The 27,933-nt window shown below is 50.5% G+C and overlaps 1 protein-coding gene across 1 annotated transcript; it reads right to left on the bottom strand.

Moving 5' to 3' along the window:
- Positions 1 to 2,131: 2,131 nt before the first annotated feature.
- On the bottom strand, positions 2,132 to 27,804 carry crhr1 (corticotropin releasing hormone receptor 1). The gene is made up of 14 exons (XM_011609227.2): positions 27,446 to 27,804; positions 25,521 to 25,608; positions 24,689 to 24,748; positions 23,586 to 23,711; positions 16,056 to 16,141; positions 12,088 to 12,194; positions 9,015 to 9,135; positions 8,746 to 8,899; positions 7,705 to 7,765; positions 6,816 to 6,888; positions 4,905 to 4,990; positions 4,707 to 4,842; positions 4,590 to 4,631; positions 2,132 to 2,343 (listed from the first exon to the last, which is right to left on the bottom strand). The coding sequence occupies exons 1-14, from the start codon at positions 27,473 to 27,475 to the stop codon at positions 2,203 to 2,205; spliced, it is 1,311 nt and encodes a 436-aa protein (XP_011607529.2). The 5' UTR covers positions 27,476 to 27,804; the 3' UTR covers positions 2,132 to 2,202.
- Between the last annotated feature and the right edge of the window lie 129 nt (positions 27,805 to 27,933).

The raw sequence follows: 27,933 nt of genomic DNA on the forward strand, positions 1-27,933 counted from the left end.
TCTCAGCCACAGCTTCAATTATTCAGCAGGTCAAATGCAACACACACTTTATTATCTCTTCACATCTTTTCAAGTATGAAAATAACAAAGCAGAAAATAAATAACATCAATATGACTTCCTGACCTCTGTACATTCCACCTGGTGCGTGTTTTTCTTCCTGACGCGGGAGTGAAAATGGTTTAACTTGTCGGCAGTTTGACGTGAAAATATGGTTTATGTTATCTGAGTGCAACTAAATATCTATAATTTAAACGTACAGAAGAGCATCGGGATGCCAGAAAATCACTTTTTCAGTTAAAATATTCTTTATTTTTAGCTGAGTTGTTCTTTGCTGATCTATAGATTTGCTTTTTCATCTCATAAATCGTAAAAAGTCCCCCCCCCCACTTTGAATAAATTTATAACTTTCCTCCTTGAGAAAAAAATCTGTTTTCCTAAAAATCTGTAACCTTGACAGGTTCGACATTCTTTCAGTTTTCCTCAATTTAATGGAGGAATTCCAACATTTCCCACCTTCATTCCAATGTAAAATCAATATTTTGGTTTATTCCTAATCCCTGAACACAATCAGAGGCTTCTGTATTGTTTGATGTTTTGCTGTCACACATTTTCCCGTTATTTTCCCGAGCAGAAACCTCTTTAATCTCAAGGTTGGGGAGATTAAAGTGGGAATTCCATGTCAGGATTGTGACATAATGAGCTCCTAATCCTCTTCTGCGACACATAAAGCGCTAAAAATAAAACGCTGTGCGTGTCTTGTCGCACACAAACACCGAAAAAGAAAAGCTCCATGAAGGCAACACCAAAGAATTTAGAGGACAGTGGACACAAAACACAAGAGAAACGTAGTCAGAAACAAATGTAGGATGTTAGCTTCTGGTCGGCATGGATACCGCCGCCTTTGGTCGAGGAGGAGCTGGTCTTGGTGGTGATAGAACCTCTCACGGGAGAGTTGATGTGGCTCAGCCCTCATCCCCATCGATACGGGACCAAAACACATCCCGCCGGGACCGGAAATACCCTGAAACTGTTGCGGTAGCTCAGCAAAAAGGCCGTAAGGATGAAGAAGTTCGTACTTGGACGATAAAAAACGCGTGAGGCATATCGGTATAGCAGGAATGTGGACCGTGAGTTAGCTGATCACATCTGTCCAGATGTTTCACAGTGAGGTCTTGCTTCTCTTGTTTGTTTGTTTTTGGTAGGTACCTGTGATGAACCAGTGTATTTATATATTTACAGAGACCCCGTTTCTGGCGTGCTGGTGCGGAGGCAACAGTGTTTACATCTCTTGTTCAGCTGAAGAGTTTCGTTCCACAACGCCAACGGACGAACGTAAAGATCCCAACAAGAGGCGCGAAACTGTCGAGTCGCGTTTTAGACTCTCGGCAAACCTGAATTATCACTGACATTAATGTGACAAACGAGACAAAAGCTACATTTCAGCTGAAATGTTAGAAAGCTACTCTGCTGGTGCTAACATCCGCTAACGTCGTAGCATCTGGGACTCACCGCAGTGAGGACATTGTGAAGATGCTGGGACGGTTTAATAAACAGAGCACACCTGCCTGAGCTCGGTTAGCACGATAGCATTGCGATGCTAACACACCCGAGCTAAGGAACAGCCTTACGCCTGTTCTGGAACAAAACTCTTCAGGCAGAATGTGTTTCTGGTGAAACCAAGATGGTTCTGGCTGGGAATTAATCACGAAACGAGTGAAGGGACGCGAGGAACGTGCGACTGAGAGGGCCACAAAAGAAGCCTGACGAGAAGGGTGTGAACTTTGTTCCCGCCGCTGGAGGACTTCCAGCGTTCCAGCGTCTGCTGCTCCGGTTACGTCCCCCCCCAAAGTGGCCACCAACATAGCAAACATAAAAGTGTGCAAGCGGGAAAACGACACTTCCCACCAGGGAGCTTCACCCCCACCCCCAATGTCAGAGAGATCCAATCTCAGCTCGGTCACAATCACCTATTGATCCGCTAACCTCTCATTTCACCGCCTCCGCGGCGTCCTTCATCCCTGACCTCAACCCGTTCCCATCGACGTCTGTGGAGGGACGTCCTGAGGTTTCGACCCTGACGTCGCCAACACCCCCCCCCACCCCCCCCCCCCACACACACACACACACACCTCATCCCAGGGTGTCTTAGTCCGCTCCGGCGAGGTGGTGCAGTCGGATGAGTCCGTCCCGTCCCCCGGCTCTCATAGGGAGGTGGACTGCTTGATGCTGTGGAAGCTGACCCGTGAAGGGGAAGTGGGGATGGACATGGCCTGGGTCATCCGGGCCCGGATGGAGTGCTGCTCCTGCCATCGGTGGAAGCGCTTCCTCACGGCCGAGCGCACCTGGTAGACAGGTGATGGATCAGTGTCAGGGTGCTGCGCTTTGGGTCCTAATATCCACTCCTGGTTTCATATGGGCTTTATGTTGATTTATGGGAAAATCCATTTCAGGTTAGAACACAAATATACTACAAATGACCATTTTCCTATAATGGACTCGGGAAGATTTCACCAGGAGAGGCAAAGATCAGGTGACCGAATGAATAATTAACCGTAAATTCCATAATCGCAGCTCATAAATAAAAAAAACAAATGAATAATTTACTGCAGATGAAGATAAACGTATCTGTCGTATTCATTACGGGAATGTTCCGATGTATAGCGAGTCGAGGAAGCCTCTGGGGCAGATCCTCATTTATTTATATCTTCCTGTTTTTCCTCCAAACGTCCGTGGCGTCAACACGGAGGAATTCTTGTTCTGAACTTCCGAACTTTCCGTTTTCCTGTGATTTTGGGATGGAATTTGACATCTGAACACCCGATTACAGTCCGACCGACCTTAATCTGAACAGGGACCCGCGTCAGCTAGAGGATTAGCATGCTAACTTCATTAGTTTTACAATTTCTAATATCATTTTTTGCATTGAGTGTCAAGTCAAGGCTTTGAATGGAACACTGGCCTTTTAATTGTTTACACTGACGAATTTGTTTTGATATCTTAAAGAGAAATGAGGAGAAGCCGGGAACGCCGGCTTTTCCAAGCAAATCCATATTTGAGTGTTTTCTTGGCCAGAGTAAACGAACCCTGTCTGGACATTTTAGCATTGAGTGTTTTTCAGTTTTGGAAATGTGACCTTCGGTGTTTCATCACTTCTCATCTCCGCTTTTCTGCTTTTTCGGAGCAAGAAACAAAACACCAAATCAATACTCTGCAAGATCCACATGCTAATTAAAGGCCCTGCTGGGTCTTCAGCACTTCTCCTCATCCGTCATCCGGGCTAACTGCTGGCTAGCTTTGGAAGTTAGCCGATTCATCTGATTCATCAGTCTGTTATCACCATTAAACCTCAACACTTGACATATTATCACGCTGAAAAGGTCGAGCGATGCGATTTCCTGGACTCATTTGGCTATTAGTGCCAATTTAATGACGTTAGCAGGAACCGATGGAAACTTTGAACAGCAAATGTTGTCAGTTTGAAAATGATGGAGTACAGATGCAAATTTAATGGCCCTTAAAACATATTTTCTTCATCAGGTTATTTTTTTTAATGGTGAAAAATATGGTAATTATTTTCAATAAAGCAACTATTAGCCTGGATGTTAGCCGGAAATGTAGCTAGGATAAATATGCTGTTTTATTCATGAAATAAACAGACAAATGATTGAAGAAAGAAGACATTCGAGGTTAACGCGTATATGAGAGGTTTGCATTAACATCAAAGGTGGCGCCTGTAGTGGCACACAGCGGTATTACAACGGGGGCATCCCAAATGCTGCCCTGACTTCTTACTTCATCACAAAGTGTTTTTTTTTCTCTTTTTAACCGCGTTAGCTGCTCAGAGCCAGAGTCAGATGGCCAGATTACTGTGAAGCAGCCATGACCTCCGGGGGAATAATCCCTGATGGAGAATCTCGCCTCCCTGACATTCAAACGCCACGAGACCCAGACGCTTCTAAAAACGCATCGTTCCCGTTAGCCCTGCGCAAACATTTGGAGACAATTAAGAGAAGATTTACGAACGCAAGCAGAAAGAACCCTCAGTGAAGTTGGAGCGGAGGGGAAAAACAAAGGAAGTATGAATCATTAACGTCGGAATTATCCAAAACCTTAAATAGAAGATAAATGTCCCGAGTCTGCTCAGCAGAGGCGGGCTGGTGGTCGCCCAGGGTAGGGAACCAACCCCGCACGTGGCTCAGGATGGAGCGGCGAGCAGGAGAACGAACCGAGTCAAAGCTCACGACACCGGAGCAAAAGTGGGGAAAAGCAAAAACAAATAAAAAAAAGTCTATTAGCGCCCCGGTGGTGCGCGCCACCTTAAGCAGCGGCGCGCCGCGCATTAAGCACCAGGCGGCGTTTCTGCGCGCATGCATATTAATATTTCTGAGCTATTCTGGGACGGTTTCACACCTCATTTCTCCACGGAACCAAATGAAGGCTGACACTGTCATAAAGCGTAGAAAGCCTTGTCACTTATGTCGGAACATGACAAGGCCTAATTGCGCCCTAAATACGAATGCCTCCAGCTTTACAGCTCAATTCAGAGAAGCAACAAAGCAACCGGGGGGGGGGGGAGAGCTGCGCTTACCTCACTGTTCAGGAAGCAGTAAAACACCGAGACGAAGAAGCCCTGCGAGGAAGAGGAGGGAGCGTCAGGAATGACAGCTTGGCGCGCCGGCTCGGCACGGATGAAGCGCCAACGCACCTGAAAGGACTCCAGGAAGGAGTTGAAATATATGAAGACGACCTGGGAGATCTCGTCCTCGCCCGGGTTGACGAAGAACAGCATGTAGGTGATGCCCAGGAGGGGCAGCAGGACCAGCGTGGCCTTCACCGCTTTCCTGTGGAGAGGAACGGCGTGACGGGAGGGCACACACACACACACACACACACGCTAACCTACCGGTACTGGATGGTCTCCGAGGTGGTGGAGGCACGCAGCTTGGTCATCAGGATCCTCACGATGTTGAAGAGGAAGATGAAGTTAATCTGAGGGTCAGAGGGCACCGTGAGCAGCGACGTCACCAATTCGACCTGAACAGCGCCGCAGCGCGGCGGCTTTACGTGCGTGGATTGCGTAATCCGAATCCGGAGTGGAAGGAGGATACTACGGTAATTCGATCTAATCTACACTAATCTCCGCTCCAATCTCTAATCCCTGCAGTTGTCCGTCACCATTGGGGGGGGAACTACTGGAGGAAAATTCTTGGAAAACTCTCAGATCCAAACAGACAGAGCCAGAAAGGGGATTAAGCCCCGCCCACTCTTTTCCACTTGTCATATGTTTCTTTGTTCTGGCTGCTGGGGGAAAAAAAAAAAAGAATTTACTTTCAGTTGACTTTGTGACAAATCTAAAACCAATTTCACACCAAATAAAAAGCCCGGACGAAACAAAAGGTCAGAAAATCAATCCACCCGATTAACGGCGGTGCTTAAACATTATTTTAGATTTATTCTAAAGAGGGACGACTCCAGGGTGCTGCCGAGGAGTTGGCAGGGTGTCGGAGGGATAATTCAGGCCGGTCCCCCTCGCTGATCATTTATAAACACGGCGGACGATTTCTTGATTAAAAGTGCTGGTCGGAGTCTGTTCCCACCAGATCGATAGCAGGGAGACGTTGATGTAGCTCGCGGGCAAAAATAGCCGCAGGAATATTTTCCAGCGCCAGATGACCCGACCTTGGCCCGAGCAGAGGCACGGCACTCTTTCAGGACTGGGCCGCCCTCCCCGTAACCCTGCTGACGTCGGCGGTTTTCGGAAGCTCGTCGAGGTTCACCGGTCTGTCACCGACACCGAAGATACGGTGGTCGAGCAGCCGGCGGGAGAGTCGACAGGAGCTGTCTGGGCGTCCGGAGTTGTGCTAGCGAGGACGAGGAGCGGACTGGTTGTGACAGGGAGGGAAGGTCGCTCCCTGACGGCGGAAAAATGGCCAAATGTCCACAGCGAGAACTTCAGGAAGGGGAAGCGTCGGATGAACGCAGCCAGGAGGGAGCTCAGCAGCCCAGAACCGAGTCCCCGGACGGTCCCCTGCAGCGTGACTGTTGCCAGCGCCGCGGTTAGCACGGTGAAGCTAACTCCCAGCCGTTGCGCTAAAAGCAGATCGTCACCAAGGAGAACGTAGCTGCCCTTTAATTGCCTATTAGATCAAAATCAAAGTTTATTTAAAAAGGCTAATATGAGGTTCCTTCCAGACATTTACGCCTCTTTATAGAGTTTAGAATGGCCTCCAAAGAATCTGAGTTTGTTTTTAACGGCAAATAAATCAGTAAAGAGCCCAACGGGGCCTTAAAATGAGCCCTGGACGACTCCACAATTTAGCTAGCTTAGCCAAATATATGTTTAAAATTGATTCCAAACAAAGCCAAATGAACAAATGAACCCCTTAACATTTCAAAAATCATAGAAATAAACTAACAATTGTTGTTGCTCAGAAGGGATCATGTTTTGTAGTTTTTTAGCGCCTGAATAAAGAGCAGGAAACAAGCTCCAACTGTGTGGCGATAAAATGGAAAAAAGGCATGAAAAGCTCCGGTGACCTCCATCGTGACAACCTCTCAGATTGGTACAAAACAGGATGATGGAAACCTGCTGCAGATTCTCAGGCGTCGGTTCGCACGAGCGGCGCCGCAGATTTAAAAGTTCCACGTGGGCGGGCTTAAGAGTCAGAGCGCCACATTCTTGTCTGCTCAGGTGAAAAATGTGCACAGGCTCCAACATTTCACCCCCGTCAGCCGCTTAAAAAGTCATAAAGACGAGCGCGGCGGGATGTAAAACACCGCCGCCCAAGGACAAACACCACAGAGGAAGACTTACCACCAACACCAGGATCATGGGGCCTTGATAGATGTAGTCGGTGTAGACGCCGGCCCGTTTCCCAAACCAGCACCTGAGTTTCAGAGGTTCAAGAAGACATTTCAGAAGACTTTAACCGGTTCTATCAAAGGTTCTGTGGGCCTGTTCTGTGCGTTCTCCCCCATCTGGCATCAGCCTTTGAAGAAACATCATTCAAAGGTCAAATATCCTCGTGCCATTGTTTGTATTGGCAGCCTTCTCTGATCGATCGCTCTAAAATTAGCAGAGAAATAACAGCCAAAGGTGTTGCACCGCGCGCCGACACGTGCACGGTGCACGTCGGGGTCGGCGCGGGTCCCAGGCGGCGGCTCCTTAAGCCTCCTCAAAACGGGAGACACGCCGCCTTAAAAAGTCCCGTTGCCTTCAGACACCCACGTAAAACAGCGTGTGTAATTTACAATAAGTGTTCGTTAATTGTTATTAGCTAATGCAACAAGAGCATTAGCTAAAGCTAATGTTAATGCAAGCTAAAGGTTGGACTGTTAATTAATCTTCCTCGGTGGTTTAATATTGCTGAGTCGGGGCTCACAACTTCACAACATAAAAGTCGTGTCAGAAACACAAAACTATTCAAATCTTCATTAAAATAAAACGCTTGTTCTTTAGCGCGCTGAAGCTAATTTTTGCGAGCGAAGAAGAGCCGTTGGGAGAGATTACTGAAACCCTGAATACTAGCTTCATTCACTGGAAGATCTGGATCTTCTCAAACAGGATCTCACTGGTTCCTGTGGCCATTATTGTCCCCAGAAGATTATGCAAATCACATCGAGGACCACCAGATATTTTCAGCCCCGGCAATTATTCCCTTTTCCGCCCGTCATGTGACCAAGATGGACGTGTTTTCCCTTACTTTTCGTTGTCATAGTACAGCTTCCCGATGGCCCACGCCACGATGATGGGGAACGGAATACCTGAGCGGGAAAAGAGAGGAAAGTCACCCTCAGGATATTCCAGACAGCCCCCCCCTCCCCCTCTGAGCTTTTCTTTTTTAATCTTCAAGGTGGCACCAGCGCCTGCCAAGCCCTGTCAGCCCCGATGGTGATGGGGGGCCCTGATCTGCAGCAGCAGGCCAGGAAGCGCCACCTCCTCCGTGGATAGATGGAGAGCTGGACATCCTTTGACGGTAATGCGGAGAGATCTTCTGGCTCAGTGACTTACGGGCGGCTAATTCGCCAGACAAACAGGCTTGACTTACATCTAAATGACACTAAGAGGACCGCGCAGACCTCGCCAGCTGCCACGCCGCCCGCATACGTCTCTGGAACCTTTCCACTTCATCGGCGAGTTATTAGCGGGGGTGAAAAACGAACCCTCCCGCCGCCGCCGAGCGTCAGAAAAATGCAATTTGTCCGCATCAATCTGCTCCCGGGGAGCCTGAATCACAGCTAAGGGAAGCGAATGAATTCGGATGGCGTTTATTTGTTTATTTCCCCGAGACGCGCCGCCGCGGCGTCTTCACGCCGGGGGGAAATGCAATCCAGCTGGCACAACAGCCCTAATCTGAGCGGCGCGTAGCGCGGTTTGACAGTGTGAAAACGGGGTGTTAGCGACGTCCACGCCCAGATGCCAGAGGACATCCTGCCAGCGCCTTCGAGTCGCCTGCCGCCGCCGCCATTGTTGGCACATCGAACCTCCAGTTTATTTAGCCTGAAAGGAGACGAAGCCAAACTGACTGGAGCTAATCCAGCAGTTTGGAATCTAACGCCCTCCTTTCTGTCGCTACCGGGGTCGAAACAACCACTCGGAGGAGGATTAGCGCCAATTCTAGCGTTAGTTAGCATCAGAGCGCTTTTTTTTCGGCCCTCAATGTCTAATCCCAGCACCATCAGGGGGCGGAGCTAATCCACGACCGTCCCCTTTTGGCTAACGCCGCAGCCGCGAGGACGCTCACACCAGCCGATGCAGATGAACATCCACTTGCGCAGCTTGTCGGTGGAGTAGGTGAGGACGATGGCGGTGTGGAGGTAGCAGCCCTCGCCGAACATCCAGAAGAAGTTGGTGGAGTGGAAGTAGTTGAAGGAGGCGGTGACCAGGCGGCACCACACCTGCAAGACCAAACCAGGATCATCCGCCAGAACCCCGGACTTTGGACCGCGAGGACGGCAAAGACAAGCATGAGCTGAGACGCGTGTGGACGGGGAAGGTGGCGGATCGTCTCACCACGTTGCTCTCGTGCACCTCTGGACTCATGGTGAGCTGCACGATGAACCAGGTGGCGTTCCTCAGGATGAAGGCGGTGATCAGGTTCCAGTGGATGATGTTCCTCAGACAGCGGATGCTCCTGGGAGACCAGAGACAGACTGGTTATACTGGGACGGAGGAGAGACGGGCTGGTTATACTAAAATAGAGAGGAGAGATGGGCTGGTTATACTGGGGCAGAAGGAGAGATGGGCTGGTTATACTGGGACGGAGGAGAGACGAGCTGGTTATACTGGGATAGAGAGGAGAGATGGGCTGGTTATACTGGGACGGAGGAGAGATGGGCTGGTTATACTGGGATAGAGAGGAGAGATGGGCTGGTTATACTGGGACAGAGAGGAGAGATGGGCTGGTTATACTGGGACAGAGAGGAGAGATGGACTGGTTATACTGGGACAGAGAGGAGAGATGGGCTGGTTATACTGGGACAGAGAGGAGAGATGGACTGGTTATACTGGGGCAGAAGGAGAGATGGGCTGGTTATACTGGGACAGAGAGGAGAGATGGGCTGGTTATACTGGGACAGAGAGGAGAGATGGACTGGTTATACTGGGACAGAGAGGAGAGATGGACTGGTTATACTGGGACAGAGATGAGAGACGGGCTGGTTATACTGGGACGGAGGAGAGACGAGCTGGTTATACTGGGATAGAGAGGAGAGATGGGCTGGTTATACTGGGACAGAGAGGAGAGACGGGCTGGTTATACTGGGACAGAGGAGAGATGGACTGGTTATACTGGGACAGAGAGGAGAGATGCGCTGGTTATACTGGGACAGAGGAGAGACGGGCTGGTTATACTGGGACAGAGGAGAGATGGACTGGTTATACTGGGACAGAGAGGAGAGATGCGCTGGTTATACTGGGACAGAGGAGAGATGGGCTGGTTATACTGGGACAGAGGAGAGACGGGCTGGTTATACTGGGACAGAGGAGAGATGGACTGGTTATACTGGGACAGAGAGGAGAGATGCGCTGGTTATACTGGGACAGAGGAGAGACGGGCTGGTTATACTGGGACAGAGGAGAGATGGACTGGTTATACTGGGACAGAGAGGAGAGATGCGCTGGTTATACTGGGACAGAGAGGAGAGATGCGCTGGTTATAATGGGACAGAGAGGAGAGACGGGCTGGTTATACTGGGACAGAGGAGAGATGGACTGGTTATACTGGGACAGAGAGGAGAGATGCGCTGGTTATAATGGGACAGAGAGGAGAGACTGGCTGGTTATACTGGGACAGAGGAGAGATGGACTGGTTATACTGGGACAGAGAGGAGAGATGCGCTGGTTATACTGGGACAGAGGGGATAGATGGACTGGTTATACTGGGACAGAGAGGAGAGATGGGCTGGTTATACTGGGGCAGAAGGAGAGATGGGCTGGTTATACTGGGACAGAGGGGAGAGATGGGCTGGTTATACTGGGACAGAGGGGATAGATGGACTGGTTATACTGGGACAGAGAGGAGAGATGGGCTGGTTATACTGGGGCAGAAGGAGAGATGGGCTGGTTATACTGGGACAGAGGAGATAGATGGGCTGGTTATACTGGGACAGAGAGGATAGATGGACGGGTAAATTAACAGGAATTATTTCTAAATCGCAGGACGTAACTAACTGGTAACTACACATGTGGACATAATGGGACGCACCCGTTTGTTGCCCTTCAACTCTTTAATCCTGTAAATAAATTGGCTGGGGGGCACAATTAAAACCTGTCTGCTTAATGTCCTCAGAGCCACGGCTGAAAATAGACGAGTGAGTGGACAAAAAACACCAACTCTGCAGCTAACACCCCCCCCATACACACACACACACACACACACACACACACGCGGCGTGATGTATGCTTAAGCGTGCATCAATCTTTAATAGGTGCCCGTCGTGCTGCCTTTGTGCTGACGCAGCAGACGCAGATGAATTCGCCAGGAGATTTCAAACACGCGGCGGCACCGAAGAGCGAACTAAAACACACCAACAATGTCGTAAAGAAGTAGAAAAAGGATATTTGGGGTTTGGGGACACGTGCAGTAGCGTGTGGTCAGCGGGCCCACGGTGATGCTGGAGCACCGACGCTGGTGTCACCGAGGCAACGCCATGTTTTCCAACAGGAATATTCATCTCTACTTGTGACCTCGATGCCCGTGGCGCCCTGCCGGCAGGTTAGCCGAGGCCTGACGTGTTCTAATTAAGAGAAAAGAGCCCCACGGACATGCTTTTAAAGGAAAAGCCAGGGACTATTTTCTCACGCGCCGCTGGCAGCGGCCTTTATGGTTGTATTATCAGAGCGGCGACGGGGTTCCTCTTTGATCGTCCAACACACAAAAGATCAGAATCTGACTGACAAACCCTAAAAAAAGCGATGAAAATTCCAGATTTTCCTGTTTTGTGTCAGTTCTTTTCATCTCACACATTTCCTGATGTGATACTTTACACAAACCATCGCACACGTTAGCACGCGGCGAGTGTATGCTAGTGCCTAGCGCCACTTCCTGCTACTTCCTGGTTGGTTCATATGTCATTTCCTTAAGATTCTTTTACATCTGTCTTGCAGAGGGCAGGACCAGACGCTCCCGGTGTGGTTTTTAGCTCCTCTCCCCCCCTCCTCACCCGACCGGTCCACAAACACGGGTAGTGCATAAGCGCTGGTCTGTAAAAGGTTTATTAATCGGACCTCCCGGTGTCCTTTCACGCTTTTCTCACCCCCGGGGTGATCGATCCTGGAGGGTGTGAAGAACCTCCCTCCACCTCCACCGACTGTCCCAGCAGGCCTCTGTCTGAAGCCCGCTGATGGCTTTATTATTCCCGTTTGTAGGCAGGAAACGTGCCCTAGTTTTCTCCCTCTCTTTCTTTTTTATCAATATTGCTAATGTCTAAAGCCTTTCACGTCTGTGGGGTTGAGATAGGAAGCGTTCCCTCCCATGACCAAACTGCTTTGGAATGAGAATGAGGGGCTTTGAACGGAGGATCTGACGCTCCTGTCACGTCACGGACGTCTCTGGGATTACCACGGCGGCGAGGCCGCCACTTACCTCAGACACAGGAAGAGGAAGAAGGCGACGAGCAGGGCCACCATGGAGATGCAGTGGCCCAGGAAGTTGATGATGACAGCGATCTGGTAGTGCATCTTCCCTTTTTTCTGCAGAGAGGAAAACATCCCTGAGTCCTCCGGTGTTTAGGATCGTTTAGGACGGCTGTTCGGAGGAGGAGGCGACCCCCCCCCCCCCCCCCCGTCCCACCTGTCCCCCCCGTCCCACCTGTCCCCTGTCCACCTCCCCTCCTGTATTAAAGTTCCTGTGGAGGATGTTTGCATTCACATATTTGTGTTTGTTAATAATCACGTTTCATGTTCCTGTTTTAATGTTCTTCATCTCTTTGTTGTCTTTGTCTCTTTGTTGTCTCTGTCTCTTTGTTGTCTTTATCTCTTTGTTGTTTTTGTCTCTTTGTTGTCTTTATCTCTTTGTTGTTTTTGTCTCTGTTTTTATCTCTTTTTTTTCTTTGTCTCTTTGTTGTCTTTATCTCTTTGTTGTCTTTATCTATTTGTTGTATTGGTCTCTTTGTTGTCTTTATCTCTTTGTTGTATTTGTCTCTTTGTTTTTATCTCTTTTTTTTCTTTGTCTCTGTTGTCTTTATCTCTTTGTTGTTTTTATCTCTTTGTTGTCTTTGTCTTTTTGTTGTCTTTATCTTTGTTGTCTTTATCTCTGTTGTTTCTATCTCTTTGTTGTCTTTGTCTCTTTTTGAAGTCCTCATCTCTGTCTGTGGACATTTTTACATCTTTCCCTCATATTTTTCTCTTGCTACTCTTTTATTACGTCTTTGGTTTTTGTATTTTTAGTTTTTATTTTGGATTTTCTTTAATTTTGTAGTTTGTAATTGTTTTTCATCTTTTTCAGTCATTTGTTCTCACTGATTATTTCATCTCTTCGGTTGTTTTATTTGGTCTTTTGTCTCCTGTTGTTCGTCATCAACTCTTGATACCAGAACCTCTGCAGTGCCAGCACCTGTACAGTACCAGCACCTCTACAGTACCAGCACCTCTACAGTACCAGCACCTCTACAGTACGAATACCTCTACAGTACGAATACCTCTACAGTACCAGCACCTGTACAGTACCAGCACCTCTACAGTACCAGCACCTCTACAGTACCAGCACCTGTACAGTACCAGCACCTCTACAGTACCAGCACCTCTACAGTACCAGCACCTGTACAGTACCAGCACCTCTACAGTACCAGCACCTCTACAGTACCAGCACCTGTACAGTACCAGTCCCTCTACAGTACCAGTACCTCTACAGTACCAGCACCTCTACAGTACCAGAACCTATACAGTACCAGTCTCTCTACAGTACCAGAACCTCTACAGTACGAATACCTCTACAGTACCAGAAGCTATACATTACCAGTCCCTCTACAGTACCAGAACCTATACAGTACGAATACCTCTACAGTACCAGTACCTCTACAGTACCAGCACCTCTACAGTACGAATACCTCTACAGTACCAGCACCTGTACAGTACCAGCACCTCTACAGTACCAGAACCTATATAGTACCAGTACCTCTACAGTACCAGAACCTCTACAGTACGAATACCTCTACAGTACCAGTACCTCTACAGTACCAGCACCTCTACAGTACCAGAACCTATACAGTACCAGTCCCTCTACAGTACCAGAACCTCTGCAGTACCAGTACCTCTACAATACCAGAACTTATACAGTACCAGCACGTCTCCTCTTGAGTCATTGTCAGCAGTTCATATTGCCATGGCGATGGGATTTTCTCGGTGTACCAGCAGTAATCTGAGCTGTGAATAGATTTATGTGTCTCCTCCAGAGTAAATGTGTTTAATCTGGGTTTAATTGGGTCAGGACAGCGAGAATCCCCCACTGTGATCAGCAGATTCTCAAGGTGCGATCCCAAACCCCTGATTTGTCACTGAACCCACTGAATTTTCATTGCAATGGAGCTACGGTGGCTGCAGAGGAACAAAAAGGTTGATTAAAAAATGATTTTGATCTAATCATCGTTATCATAGTTTCTTTTTACACACATTAAAACGAGTGTACAGATTTTTAAATCTCAACGCAGTGAAGGTGCTGAATCAAAGCATCAAAGAATCAAATTTCAGTCCCACCGAAAACAGGTAAAATCCAAGACTATAAATAGCAACACGCGCTCTCTGGGGGGCCACACGGGTGTTATTAACGCACACGCTAAGCGAGCCAGCCTGTATATATTCTGGATCCCACGCGTCCTGTCATTGTCTCCCCTCCCTCAAACCCATTTTCACATTTTCCCAGTGAGCGACGCGGATTCGTCTCCCGGCGGAGAGTCGGGATCGTGTCGGCGGCGAATGATCGACGAGCACATGAGCAAATGTTCCTGCGAAAGCATGAATCAGGCTCCTGTGGCCCATCAGAGCCGGTGTGTGTGTGTGTGTGTGTGTGTGTATGTGTGTGTGTTCTAAGACCCGCCCACCACTAGCCTCAGGTTCAACAGAACGTGTGGGCTGAAGGAACCAACTCTGACTCACTCTCTTCCCTCAAACAAAGACACTTATCTCACTCTGAGAACCTTCCAGCAAAAAGAGAATTTCCCCCCCCTTTAAACAAACTTTCTGATCAGCTTTTGATCCGCAGCCTCTCTCCCCGGTGGCACCCGTGAATATCCGCCTCGGTGAAGCCCCAACCTTACCCAGGTGCTGCCTCCTACGCTCGTTTTCGACAGCGTCCGTCACGCTGGTGATTCCTCCCACCGCGAGAGGAAGGGAGGGAAGAATCAAACGCTTTTATTTAAAGGTCAGGCGGGCTACGCTCGGCTCCGGCAGGGATTGATCGCACCCCTGAAACGCTGGAAAAAGAGCGTCTGAAGCCGAGGAGAGGGCATTTGTAGGTTTGAAGCCTTGCTCAAGGGCAGTGCTGCGGTAGTAGGGGGAAGGGGCCAGAACACATTCCATGTTTTGCCAGCTTTGGGGCTTGAACCTCCAACCCTCCGCAGCTCAGCCCGGTCCCCAACGGACCGAGCTCCCACCGCCCACGAAATCAGGAGTATTCTGGCTCTACTTTAAACTGGACGCCCAACTCACGCGGTCTCTTCGGACAAGCTCGTCCTTTCCCACACATTCCAGGCGCTATGCTAAGCTAACCCAGCTCCGACTGCAGCACCATACAAGGTGACCTCAGCAACAGCGAGCCCGGATCAGTGACAACATACCGGCTGACTCGAAAGGAAGCTAATCGCAGCAACCCGCTTCGCAGGGGCGAAAATCAATATCCGTGCTTCAGGAACTGTAAAAACCTGTGACAAAGATCCACAAAAGCTCAACAACTTTACAACAACCATGTTCGTCACATTGTGGAAACCCGGCGGTCCATCACCAGGTGGGTCCTGCTCAAGGTTTCTTCCTGGTAAGAGGGAGTTTACAACTAAAGCTAAATTGACTGTTTAGATTACCGAAGGTCACTGGGACTTTGGGGATATTAAACCAAAGAAATAGAGGCCAAAGAGCTTCATTTGTTATTTGAGTCGCAGCTAATCAGCTAATTATTGAAGTGATAAGGAAGCAGCGAGGAAGACGAGCTTTGAATCCACGTCTAAACGTGTGCTGTCGTCTAAAATTAGCGGCGGTTGGGAAATAAAAGTCGGGGACAGCGGAAGCAGCCGGAGCAGCCAGGGTTCGCCTTTAGGTCGAGTCGGTCGGGGCAAACGGCGCCTTTTCCTTTGCATCAACCCAAATTCGAGGTGTGTGTGTGTGTGTGTCTGTGTGTGTGTGTGAGAGGCCATTAAAGCTGCATGTATGCAATGCAAAACAGCCATTGTGTTTCCGCGGCGACGCTGGCGGCCGATTTGCACAGAAAGCTGGGATATTTTTACCCTTTCGTTGACTCTTAACGTCCCTCTGAGCCTGCAGCCACAACCGGCACCGAATCCATATTTTACAATAAATAAGCGCACGGCCGAAGCGCCGCCGCCGCCGCCGCTCGCCAACACTCACCTCCTCGTGGAGTATGGCCTTGCACATGGAGTAATTCCCCTTCAGCGCCCACGTGCCGTTCGCCAGGCATTTCCTATAAACGTTATCTGCAAACAGAGAGAGAAGAGGATGAATAAGGTTTTCGTCTGAGTCCTCGCAGCGCTGTGACCTTTCCCGCTTTCCAGGCTAATGGGGGGATATCATTAGCGGAGGCCTGATGAGCTGCGATTTTTCACACGTGTGCTGTCGTTAGCTTTTTTTTTTTTTTTTTCTCATGTCACATTCAGCCCAGATTTCCTGTCCGGTCTGCGCTTCATCACCTCGGAGCCAGAAAAACCTGAACTGCAGAGAGAAATGGGCTTCACATAAATGTTTAATTACGGCGGGCGCTAGCTAAATGGAAATCGTAAGCGTTTGAGTCTGATAGCGATAGAAAGATCCGAGACGGGGCAGAAGCCTGATGGAAAACCTCCAGCGCTCTGGCGGCGGGGGGTGTCGCCGGCAGGCCTTCGGTAAGTGACGGTGGAAATTGTAATTTTCCAGCCGAGCCCCGCAGACGCGCCGGCAGGACAGAAATAACATAATCTGTAACAAATTTCACATTTTGTCACGTCACATTTATCACTGGGAGATGAAGGAAACGGGGAGATCAAACAGGACACGATGAAGGTGAAAGAAATGAGTCCGTCAGAAGTGCTGGCAGCAGGAGGCGACGGGGAGGCGGCGACACTCCGGGGTCGTTTAGCAAAAACGCGCAGCTCACATTAGCTCGGCCCGGTCCGGCTTCGGAATCAGCAGCGCGAGCACGTACGGGTGCATCAGCCAGTTAATGGCCGCCTAATTAGGACAGCGCACGCGGCAACCCGGAAGCCGGTGGATTCAGGTCCTCGGACACCGTTCCCAGTGACAGCTGAGCGGTTTCCAGAGAGCCAACACAGCTCCGGAGTTCCCATTTGAAGGAAAAGGGAAGTTTCTTGAATAACGTTAGCTGGTAGCTACAATCGTCATTCGGAGCTATCGTCGCTCATTTTTAGCCACATGCAGCAGCCGGTCACTTAGTTTTAATCATTCTAATCCCATCTAATTACGTGTTCTGTTATTGTCCCGTCTCATATTTACATTTCGACATGACTCAGCATTAGACTCTCACGCCAGCGAGCTAGCTAGCGGATTTTTGGGGCTTTTTGCTTCAGACATCAGGGCGCGAAACGAGGCCGCATCCAACCGTTTAAGAGATGATTTAGTCTCTTTCTGTAATTTGCTCATTGACATAATGACACCAAATGGATGTTTTAATCCTCCTTGCAGATTTAATCCCCCAGCGCTGGGGATAAATAAACACCATCCTCGTCATCAGGACGGAGATGCTGGCTGATAACCCGGAACGCTTGTTTGGATAATGAGAAATTTCGGGGAGGATAAGCGACGGAGTGCAATTGGGTCGCCTGGGGGCAAAAATGTGCAATGAGCCGTCTAAAAATAGCATGTTGATGGTGTAAGGGGACTGTCACCCCCCATCAGCGTTACCATGTGATCGTCCTGAAACCCCGACTGCAGCGTCCAGGTGGGCTTTAAAATCAGTGGAGGACTGTGTCAACGTCAGAAGCTAAGAGTGAAAGTTCAGCGGCGCCGCCTTCAATAATGGATGTGGGACGTCTTGGCTCTTTAGCCCAACTCCTTGGGTCCAATCGGGCTGGGAAATTCACCCGGTTTATCCCACAGTCAAAGCAATTAGGTGGCTTTATTTTGAAAGGGCACATTTATGTCTCTGAGCAAAAGTTTAAGCCCAAAGCTTAAAGGAATTCTCGCTGCAGCCTTCAGATCGGAGCTAAATTCTTCCTGGCACCGGACTACAGAGGATTTATGGCTGTCCTCACGCTCCGTCACAATGGCTTTGAAGACGTTTTCTTAAGTTAAGTCATCTGTCGATGCTCGTTGTGCTCACAGAAGGTTGTTCGGAGCCCCGGCGAAGCCGCCTCGTTAGCGTTTAGCGCTGCGATGTCACGTGTTTCCGGTCTGCGACTTCCTGCCGTCACACAGATGGCCAGGATCGTTAGCGGCGCTTGTTAGCGGCTGGATTCACCAGCGGTTGAGAGAAGGACACTGCACATAATTAGGGGACATCGTTTCCCACAATCCCTTGTGTCTGCCAGCACGCCACCGCTAACGTTTATCTTTACTGTAGCTCGTGTTGACGCCGTTTATTGACGTTCGCCTCCGTACGTCGTCCACCAGCATTTCCCCACCTTTAATTCCTCGTGTAATCCCTCCACTTGCTTAAAAACAAGTCGGTTTTTCCTTCTTGTTCGCGATAAATTCCCAGAATCTGAAGAGTTCCCACTAACTGGATGGGACACGTGTTTGGAGCCGGCCTGGAAAGGCTGTCAGGACGTGTCCCAGGGGGGACGGCCCTCCCAGACCCCCGGGTACCTGCTCAGAACCAGGCGTTGAGGCTCCACTCGTCCTGCAGCTCTCTGCTGTATCTGGACTCGTACCGCAGTGGAGCGCCTTTATTAACATTCTCCTGCAGTGATCCTCTGAAAGCATCATAAAACCTGGGCCACGCGGGTCACCGGCTTAAGTTCCCTAAAATAACTCCTGATTTAATTTCGGAAGTGCAGCCAAACTGGTGATCTGCCAGCAGTTCTGTTAACGGCGCCCAGGTAGGCGCGGCGGAGGACCGTTCAGCACCCTGGGCCTGGATCGGGGGCTCAGGGGTCCACCATTGTTCTCAGGACCAAACCAGCAGCTGGGACGGACCCGCTGGAGTCCTCCAGCCCGCAGCTGGGTCCCCCTCAGAGAAACGTGTCTTATTTGTCCACCCCTGCGCACGCAAACACGCTGACCCAAATTTAGTCACGGTTGCTTAGCAGAGAGCCGGCGGATCAGCGGCTCCTCCTCTGCAGCTAGCAGAGCTGTAATTAGGAGACAACATCCGCGGGAGGAAGCGCCACAGAGCCGGTTCTGCCTCCGATGGCGCCTCTGCTGCAGGTGGAAGCTGGTCTCATCCGGTCCTCCAGCTCCTGCTGCTTTAAACTCCATTTTTCTTTTTACTGTCGGGTAATCGGTGAGAACCTCACACGCGTGCCAGCGCGGAGGCTTTATGACCGCCGCTAAAGCTCGTTTAAATATAATGACCTTTATTTTGTCACGTTGACGTTATATATAACTATACTACTTAGGCGCGGTCTCATTTTATAGCCGCGTTTACGGACGAAGAGCAGAAAACCTTCATTCTCTTCCACCAACAAACCACTTAAAAACGTCTAACGGCTGCAGCGACAATGACGTGTTTTCTTGTTTACTCTTTCCCACCATCTTGTGGAGACGACGGCAGATCGTCCGACAGGGCTGATGTCCCTGAACGCACCGCTGGTTTAAGTCGTAGATCGACCTCCGAGTTCCTGCAGTTAAAGAAGCTAAGCTAACCCTGCTAGTTTCATCCGGGCGCGCCGGCGTTCAAACTCTGGAGTGTAATTGTCGTGCGTTACGTGAGGAGAGCGCGCACGTGACTTGCTTTGGTCTCAAGTGAATGCAAATATGGCCGAATAAACCCTGAGGCCGCGGGCCAAACGTGACTGGAAATAAATGTTCCCCTGTAGCGAACACGCGAAAACGCCGCAGCGGCGTCGCAGATTCACGCCGCCCAAACTTCCGAAAGACCGGAAAATTATTATCGCATCATCTGTTCAGCACGAGTGCATATTTGAGAAAAAGCTCATCAGCGGGGGTGCGTTCTCTGCCAGCGGGAGCAGAACGACTCTAAATGACCCCCACATCCCTCGCAGCAACTGGCGATGAGCCTCCCCACACGTGCGCTCCTCCACATGCACAAAACCCACAGAAACGCAGCCTCCGGGGAGTGACGGTGGGGGGGGGGTCAAGGTTGGGGGTTCCGGGTGGACAAATGCACAATGGGCGACAAGGATAGCTGAGTCAGAGACGCCGAGGAGGGCGCACGGCGCCACGGGCGGATGTCACCAATCAGCAGCTGAGTGGTGTGGACAGCGCCCCCTGGATGTCTGTCATCCCTCAGCGCCCATATGCTGAACAACACACTTATTATGGGCTACACAGACGGGCCTATGCCGATTTGCATGATTAGCACACGTTGACGGCTCTAATTAGTTCGATTAAAGGCGGCCAGTCAGTTTTTGATCATTGCGTGAAAAGATAAGAGAGTTTTTACATAAATGTAGCAAATGGCTGATAATTTTAGATATTCTGCTGCCAAAAAAAGTATTTTTTTAAGGAAACGGGAAACAATAATGCAGCAAAGTTTGACGGTAATTATCCTCTGCATCGTTAGCTTTAGCATCACACATTAGCGATAGCAGAACATCAACATGAAACAGGTCATTAAAGGGAGAAATAATACGCCACACGTGTGAAACACGATTTCATTATTCAAGTTTATGGGATGTCATTAGCTCCTAATGTGTAAATATTAGAAATGTTAATTTGACCCAAACTGTCATTAGTGGGCTAATAGTTTAGAGTCTGACACGCTATTGATGACAGCGCAGCTGTTTCAGAGCAGCACAGCTTCATCGTGCTGTTGTTTCACACAGCGGATGGTTCAGCGTTGACGGCGGCGGCGGCGGCGCCGGCACTGGCGGTTTATTTATAACCCCCCTACGGCACGTTCATCACTCACAAAGATTGTAGCTGCCCCGGCTTTCACCTTTAACCTGCCTGCTGTAAATCCCCTGCTGTTAATAAAGTTTTGTGTGTCAGGAGGAGGAGGATAACGGGTCCAGGTCAACCTCACGCCATCTCACCCACAGCGGAGCCACGCCCGCTCCCTCCGCTCTGCCTCAGTCCATCTTCCTGCCAGGAGCGGACCGCAGGAAGGTTCCTGATCCCGGCAGAGCCGAGGTAACGTCCCCGCGGGTCCACGGTTTCATCCGCTCAGGCTTTTAATAACAAACTCAGCACCGAAAACCACTTATCACTGCCGAAACAAACACACACACACACACACACACACACGCACACACACACACACATACACACACACACACACACACACTCCAAGTACTTCTGAGTGCTTCTGAAACCTTGTGTTTAAAGGACAGCAGCGTTTTGATGACTTTAGAATGTTCTTGCAAATCCTGACTTATTGTTCCTCAAAGACTCAAATTCACAGAAAAAAAAAACCTGTCTGAGGAACCTTGAAAAGCGAAATCACAAAAGAATGAAGAACGTTGAGGTAGAACTTCAAAAGAGCCCAGAAAGACTCTTCTGAGGACCCGTGGAGCAGGACCTTGCGTGATCGAGCCTGAGACTTGAACCAGCAACGTTTCCCTCAACTTCCTGAGCCACAGGAACATCGATTCCTGCCCCGTTAGCGGCGCCTACGGTTCTGATCGTTGACTCGCAAAGGCCGCCGATTTCGCTCGGTTTCTGCACAAACGTCTGTCAAAGCCAGAGATGGGCTTGTCAGACTCGGATAATGTCACCGGGCGACGCTAGCAGCTGATGATACATCCGACAATTTGATGTCGTGACGCTACTCGATCAGCGACAGCGAACGCCATACGTGCCAATTATGATCTATGCACGTCAGGCCTCTCGATTTCGAGTGTGACTGGTTTATTTAGCTCCGCGGTAGCTGTTGCTAACCGACAATTATGTGTGGAATAGATTATCCCCAAGTGTGGCGCATTAGCCAAGGCTGAGAAAATGTTGCTTTCAGTGATAAACGGTGCCGATTGTTGAAGAACCTGACAGTGAAAGAAACGTCCTTGTGCTGACGTGAGTCAGAGCCGAAGCGGCGCAGGACTCGCACCGATGAAGATGAGCTATCGTCGCCTTCCAAGATGAAGCGGTTTTATTTTGGAACAGAAACACCAGCGAGCTCTTCGCTTGACTCATCAGGCACGTTTCTTCTTTGTGTCTTCTTAATCCAGGAAAATCGTCGGAGCGTGATTCACATACGACTGCCTGCCTGGATGTTCAGCCTTCAAAGGTTCTAACTTCAGGAACTTGGAACCTTTGCTGTTCCTGTTGGAACCTTTGCTGTTCCTGTTGGGACCTGTGCTGTTCCTGTTGGGACCTGTGCTGTTCCTGTTGTAACCTGCGCTGTTCCTGTTGGGACCTGCGCTGTTCCTGTTGGGACCTGCGCTGTTCCTGCTGGGACCTGCGCTGTTCCTGTTGTAACCTGCGCTGTTCCTGCTGGGACCTGCGCTGTTCCTGCTGGGACCTGCGCTGTTCCTGCTGGGACCTGCGCTGTTCCTGTTGGGACCTGCGCTGTTCCTGTTGTAACCTGCGCTGTTCCTGCTGGGACCTGCGCTGTTCCTGCTGGGACCTGCGCTGTTCCTGTTGGAACCTGCACTGTTCCTGTTATGACCTGTGCTGTTCCTGTTGGGACCTGCGCTGTTCCTGTTGGGACCTGCGCTGTTCCTGTTGTAACCTGCGCTGTTCCTGTTGGGACCTGCGCTGTTCCTGTTGTAACCTGCGCTGTTCCTGTTGGGACCTGCGCTGTTCCTGTTGTAACCTGCGCTGTTCCTGTTGGGACCTGCGCTGTTCCTGTTGGGACCTGCGCTGTTCCTGCTGGGACCTGCGCTGTTCCTGTTATAACCTGTGCTGTTCCTGTTGGGACCTGCGCTGTTCCTGTCGGGACCTGCGCTGTTCCTGTCGGGACCTGCGCTGTTCCTGTTGGGACCTGCGCTGTTCCTGTTAGAACTTTTGCTGTGGACATCAGCTGACAGGCGTCGTGTTTTTAGGCTGCGTGAATAGCGATTATTATGAGATTACGTTAATCCCTCATCCTGTCCGTTCATGAGCCCGATCCAGCTGGCTGTGCTCAGCTCCTCGAGCTCCTGTGGGGGTTGTGGATCCAAAACTACCAAGAAACACATTTGCTTTTATCTCCTAAAGTTCCCTGATGGTGTCGACTCAGTTTCCCTCACGACCACAAGCAAAATCAACCCCCCTGAATCACGTTTATTGACCGATTCTCGTCGTTATCAATCGGACGTTCAGGTGACTTAAACCTGCTTGTGGGTGTGGTCAGACCGAGCACGCCGAGCGTCGGGTAGCGACCAGCGCGATCGACCCTCCCCAGACGAACGATGCTGGTGGAAGCACGAGCAGCAGCCTTCGCTTTTCCCACCAGAGCTGCTAAAAATACGGAACATTCTGAGGATTCTTCCCGCGGAGGATAAATATCGTCTCGCTGTCGGTGCGACTTCAAATCTGAGGCCGCGTCTCGCCCCCAAACTCTCGTTGCCTTCAGAGACGCCTTCGATCGGGGCCTCCCTCCACAGCCCGTCCTCGTTTTTCTCCCTCCATTTACGTCCTGACACAAATACCATTTTTCATCGGTGGGGTGGGTGGTTAGGGGAGGGGGGTGCGCGTCCTTTCTTCTAACGCTGATTTATTCTCTTCATTCCCGCGTTGTGTAAACCTGCTGCCGCCTCTCCGGCTAATTTATTCGCCCATGCTAATTTCACAAATACGCAAACACGATCCGCCCTTTGGGGGTAAATTAAATCTTGTTTTGAATCTATTGTTCTCTCTGGCAGGAGCTGCCGGCGTCGCACTTACTGGTGGTGTTGTACCGAACGCCGTAGAACATCTCCGGGCAGGGTCGCGACACCATGTGACCGGCGGCGCTCCGGGGCCAGCAGGTGCCGATGCCGTCGATGGAGGTCTCGCAGTAGAGTCCGGAGCCTGGGCAGAAAGGACACACTCACACACATTCCTGGGAACGTTCCGGACCACATTTAGCCGCGGTGAAATCCCGACAATGCTCCCGAGCAGGAGCGCGGCGACGGCGAGCGCGCTCCTCAGCGGTTGCTCCCGCGCCGAGCGGCGTCTTCGGCAGCGCCGTGCCAAGTCTATTTCCAGCATTGTTTTTTCGTCTTTGATGTTCCTCCTCTAATCTGGGTTCAAATCAAACCCGCATCGCTCATCGTTCCAGCTGCTGCGCCAGCAGGGACGAGCGTCCTCGGAGTTTACGCTGTCGGGCCTAAACACGGCACCAAGCACCGGGTTCGTCCTCATGGCTCGGTTGCTCAGTGTTTTTGATTAATTGGATTTTTGGGCGGTAATTAGAACAGCGTGGTTTAATTAGCTACTGACAACTGCTCCGTTCTTTTGGGTTTTTACACAAAAGTTGTTGATTTTCCTCTCAGCTCATTTGTTTTTGACACGGTTAAACCTTGAAATGATCTTCAACAGAGGGTTTTTCAACAAAAAAAAAAAAAAAAAATGCGACGCGTGTTTTCATCTCTTGTCTCGAGCAGCTCAGAATTAAAAAAAAATCGTACAAAACGCCGAGCGTCCGAGCTTACAGGCTCCTACAAAACGCCCAAACTGTCGCACATTTCGCAACGTTAAACGCATAATTAGAAACAGTCAGAAACATCAGATTAATATTACAGCTGTTTGATCGGATTAACCGCCGGCCAGTTGTGGATTAGCTACGATGGTCGAGGGACTCTAACCATCAAAAGGCAGATATACGCGTCTGACCAGGCGTTGAACCAGAACCTAAAGCAGATGTTGAGCGTAAATCATGTCATGCTGGCGAATTCCTCTGTTCATGCTCTACTTGTGTTTAGATAATGAGCACATCCATTCAGAAGCATTGGTGTTGTTTCGCGGATCTCAGCGGAAGGGGGGGGGGGGTAGTTATCACCACTCACCGCTCCACGTGCTGGTGGCGTTCATCAGGCTCTGGTTCCAGGCGGCAGCCAGAGACTGAACTGCAATCAGGAAGGAGACGACGGTCAGGAACCTTCGCGCGTTAGCAAAAACCCCCATTACATTCCTCTTAACGGCTACAAGAGGTGACCAATAAAGGGCAACGGTAAACAGCGGCGACAGACCTTTCCCCAGGCAATAACCGGCCACTCCCTCGCAAATATGACCAGAGACGTGCCCCCCGGTGGGGGGGTCAGCGCGCTACTTCTACCATAACTACAAGATTTGGATGAAGGGCGGAAATAAGGAGGTTACGCGCTGCAGGCTAACACGTTTCCGGTGGTCTTCTAATCAGCGTCCTGACACCTCAACATGGAGGGGGGTGACTTTAATTGAACCCAACGGAGATGGAAGCGCTGCTGTTTGCTTGGGCCTAAAAGGCGCCACCGCCGCCATGACAGCGTAGGAGTGACAATTAATTGTAAATGAAAACATGGAACCTTCGCAAACAGCAGCGCACAATTCCTGCTAACGCCTGATGCAACGAATTGCGCAATCGTGTCATCACAGCGCACAAAGGACGCAGTTAGCAGTGCGCTTTAATTACCAACGAGGATATCCGTGTGCACGCTTGTTTGTGTGTGTTTTCTGGGCGTGTGTAGTAATAATAACCAACAACCGGCATCTGAGAGGTCCGCCGGGAGGCTAAAGTTTGACATTCAGCGGGCACCAAGTGGAGGAGACTGAAAATCAATCCGTCCTCCCGAGTGTCTTAAGAGTGAAACGTTGTTCGGGGGATTCGCGCGTCGCAGCTGCGTTTTGTCTTCTACTTACGCGAAACGTTCCCCGATAGCATGAGCAGAGCCTCGCACGTCAGGTTGGCTAAGGAGCCGGGCGGCAGCAGGCTCACGAGGGCGCACACCTGCACGGAGAAAAGGTCAGACGTTACCCGGGAATCAAAGTCCAGGCTCATGCTAGCGTTTGAACAGTGCGCGCCGCCGCTCTGGCCTCGGGCGGAATGCTAATTCAGAGCACTTTGCAGCCTGGAATCATTTCCCCGTCCCTTTTTCACACCCTTTCATGATTGCGGATAAAGGCTTTTTTCGATAAAACACAAAGGGGTGCGAGGAGGTGGGGATTGTGTCTGCGTGTGAATGTGTGAAGTCAACCCAATTTACAGGCGAGTCGGCGGAGGGAGAGTTCAAATAACGCTCAGACGAAACTCCGGCGCGGCTGTTGTGCAGGTCGGCCAAACGGCGTTTGTGTTTGTTTGTGCCGGGACAGGACCCAGGCGAGGATCCCCGGTTGCCATTAAACCTCATCACGTGTGAATGTTTCATCTGCACTATTTTCTCAACCGGATTCCTCTCGCCTGAGCAAACAGCTGGAGAGGGTCCAAACCAGAAAGGGGGCGGCTCCTGCGTGTCGCCGGAGAACCTCTGCCAACGTGAGAATACAGGAATAATTAGGATAATGACGAGCGTCAACACCGCAGATGGAATGTTTATCCAAGGGAACGCACTGTTGGCGTCTCCGGGAGCTGCGACGCAGGAGGCCATAGTAACGAGGAACCCACCAGTGGCTTCTGTGATGGTGGTGGGGGGGTGGGGGGGGGGGGGGGGTGGGGGGGAGGGTAAAATACCCTCTAAAATGCCCGGCCTCAGGACCGAGAGCAATAAATTCTTTAAGTGACTCAGCAGCAGCCACGAGTGTTTCCTTCCTGTAGACAAATGTGCCCCCCCCCCCTTTAAACCCAACAAAGTGCCCTCTGAAGTGCCCCCACCCCGGCTGTCCCCGACGCTCAGGTCCCCCGAATCTCCTGACGCTACTCTTTTCAAATGTCATCTTTTCTCTGTCTGGGGTCAGAGGTCAGCGCCTCTGTCCTTTCGTCCCTGGTTCACATTAGCTGTTTAATGCATCCTGGCCAATAACAAACTGGGGGGGGGGGGTGATTTTCCCCCAGCGAAACTCCCTCGGCAACATTTTGAGGATGCTAATGCTAGCTTTGCTGTTGGCCTTCTGCTGTTTGTTGGCTTTCAAAAGGACCGGAAAGACGTTCCAAGAAGCGAGACGGATCAGATCCTGGACGGGTGTCCAGCGGGGATTGGGGGGGGGGGGGGGTTCTGAACCAGCTCAGCTTTGAATTTATCAATGAAGATGATGTCGTCGTGGGAAAAACCCGGAGCCAGATTTCTTGAATCTTGTGATCCTGAGGGACAGAGTCCCATTTTTCAAACCCGAGCTTGCGGAAAAGGTCCGGAAACGACGGGAGACGCGGATTTTTGGGATATTTCGACACTTTTGTGCGTCTATCAGATCCAGTCGGGGTGCAGCAGATGACTCATCTCGGAGAACATTTGGTCACTTCCCTGAACGTTGAACATTTTTTTAATCTCCACGGTCTTAAATCCACCCCCCCCCCCACCCCCCCATTGACAGGATCTGGATCTGAGCCTCCTGACAGCAGGAGAATCATTTCCTCTGGGATTCTTCAAGAAAGACTCCCAAACTGACAGGATGGAGATTGCTGACGCTAAATCTCCCTCAGATTACAGCCCCGCTTCTAATCCGTCATCCGAGCAGATATTTCTTTAAATAGCTGCGAGACTGAGACAATGTCCGAAGTGACATCTGAGGGGAGGTGACGGGGTTAATTCCCCCCCCTCCCGTCGCGATTAAAAGTCATCTGGAACCCGCGGGAATGACGCTGATCACATGCAGCTGTTTTAATTGGACGCGCGCGCCTCTGGAGGACTCACCTGGAGAAGGCTGAAGCGTGTGCGACGCATCTCCGGATTTTTTCCCCCTTTTACATAATTTTCCGGTATTTTAATGTGGTCTCACTCCGCGGACAGTCCGTCCAGAACAAGCGTGGAAATCAAACTCGCAGCGGCAGGAGAGCCGTGAGGGGGGGGGGGGCAAACTGTCTTTTCTGTTGGGATTTGTCACTTTCCGTCAACAGCCGAGGGCGCGCAGCCAGATCCCGACAGCAGGTCCGAGCGATCCGGGTAATTTCAGGGATCAAGGATCCGGCGGGATCATCAGATGGTGAGTCCGGGACCGCAGATGTGTCAGCCGGGCTGCAGGTGATGAGCTCCCCGCACGGTCTCTCCAGTGAAGTCACTTTGCGCTACTGGGAACCGAACCCTCCTCCGGAAGGACGCGCACCATCCTACGGACGCTCCCCTTTCGATTTTGGCCCCGACCCAGCACGCAGAACGTGTCTAGGTGCGCGCTTGCTCCCGCA

This window comes from Takifugu rubripes, chromosome 1 (genome assembly GCF_901000725.2).
Source record: "Takifugu rubripes chromosome 1, fTakRub1.2, whole genome shotgun sequence".
Taxonomy (NCBI): Eukaryota; Metazoa; Chordata; class Actinopteri; order Tetraodontiformes; family Tetraodontidae; genus Takifugu; species Takifugu rubripes.

Excerpts from the sequence above, each read along its gene's own strand:
- crhr1 (XM_011609227.2), bottom strand. The coding sequence starts at position 27,475 with ATGCGTCGCACACGCTTCAGCCTTCTCCAG. Across the intron at positions 24,749-25,520 it reads GCTATCGGGGAACGTTTCGC|TTCAGTCTCTGGCTGCCGCC; the intron begins GTAAGTAGAAGA and ends TCCTGATTGCAG. Across the intron at positions 6,889-7,704 it reads CTGTACTATGACAACGAAAA|GTGCTGGTTTGGGAAACGGG; the intron begins GTAAGGGAAAAC and ends TCTGAAACTCAG.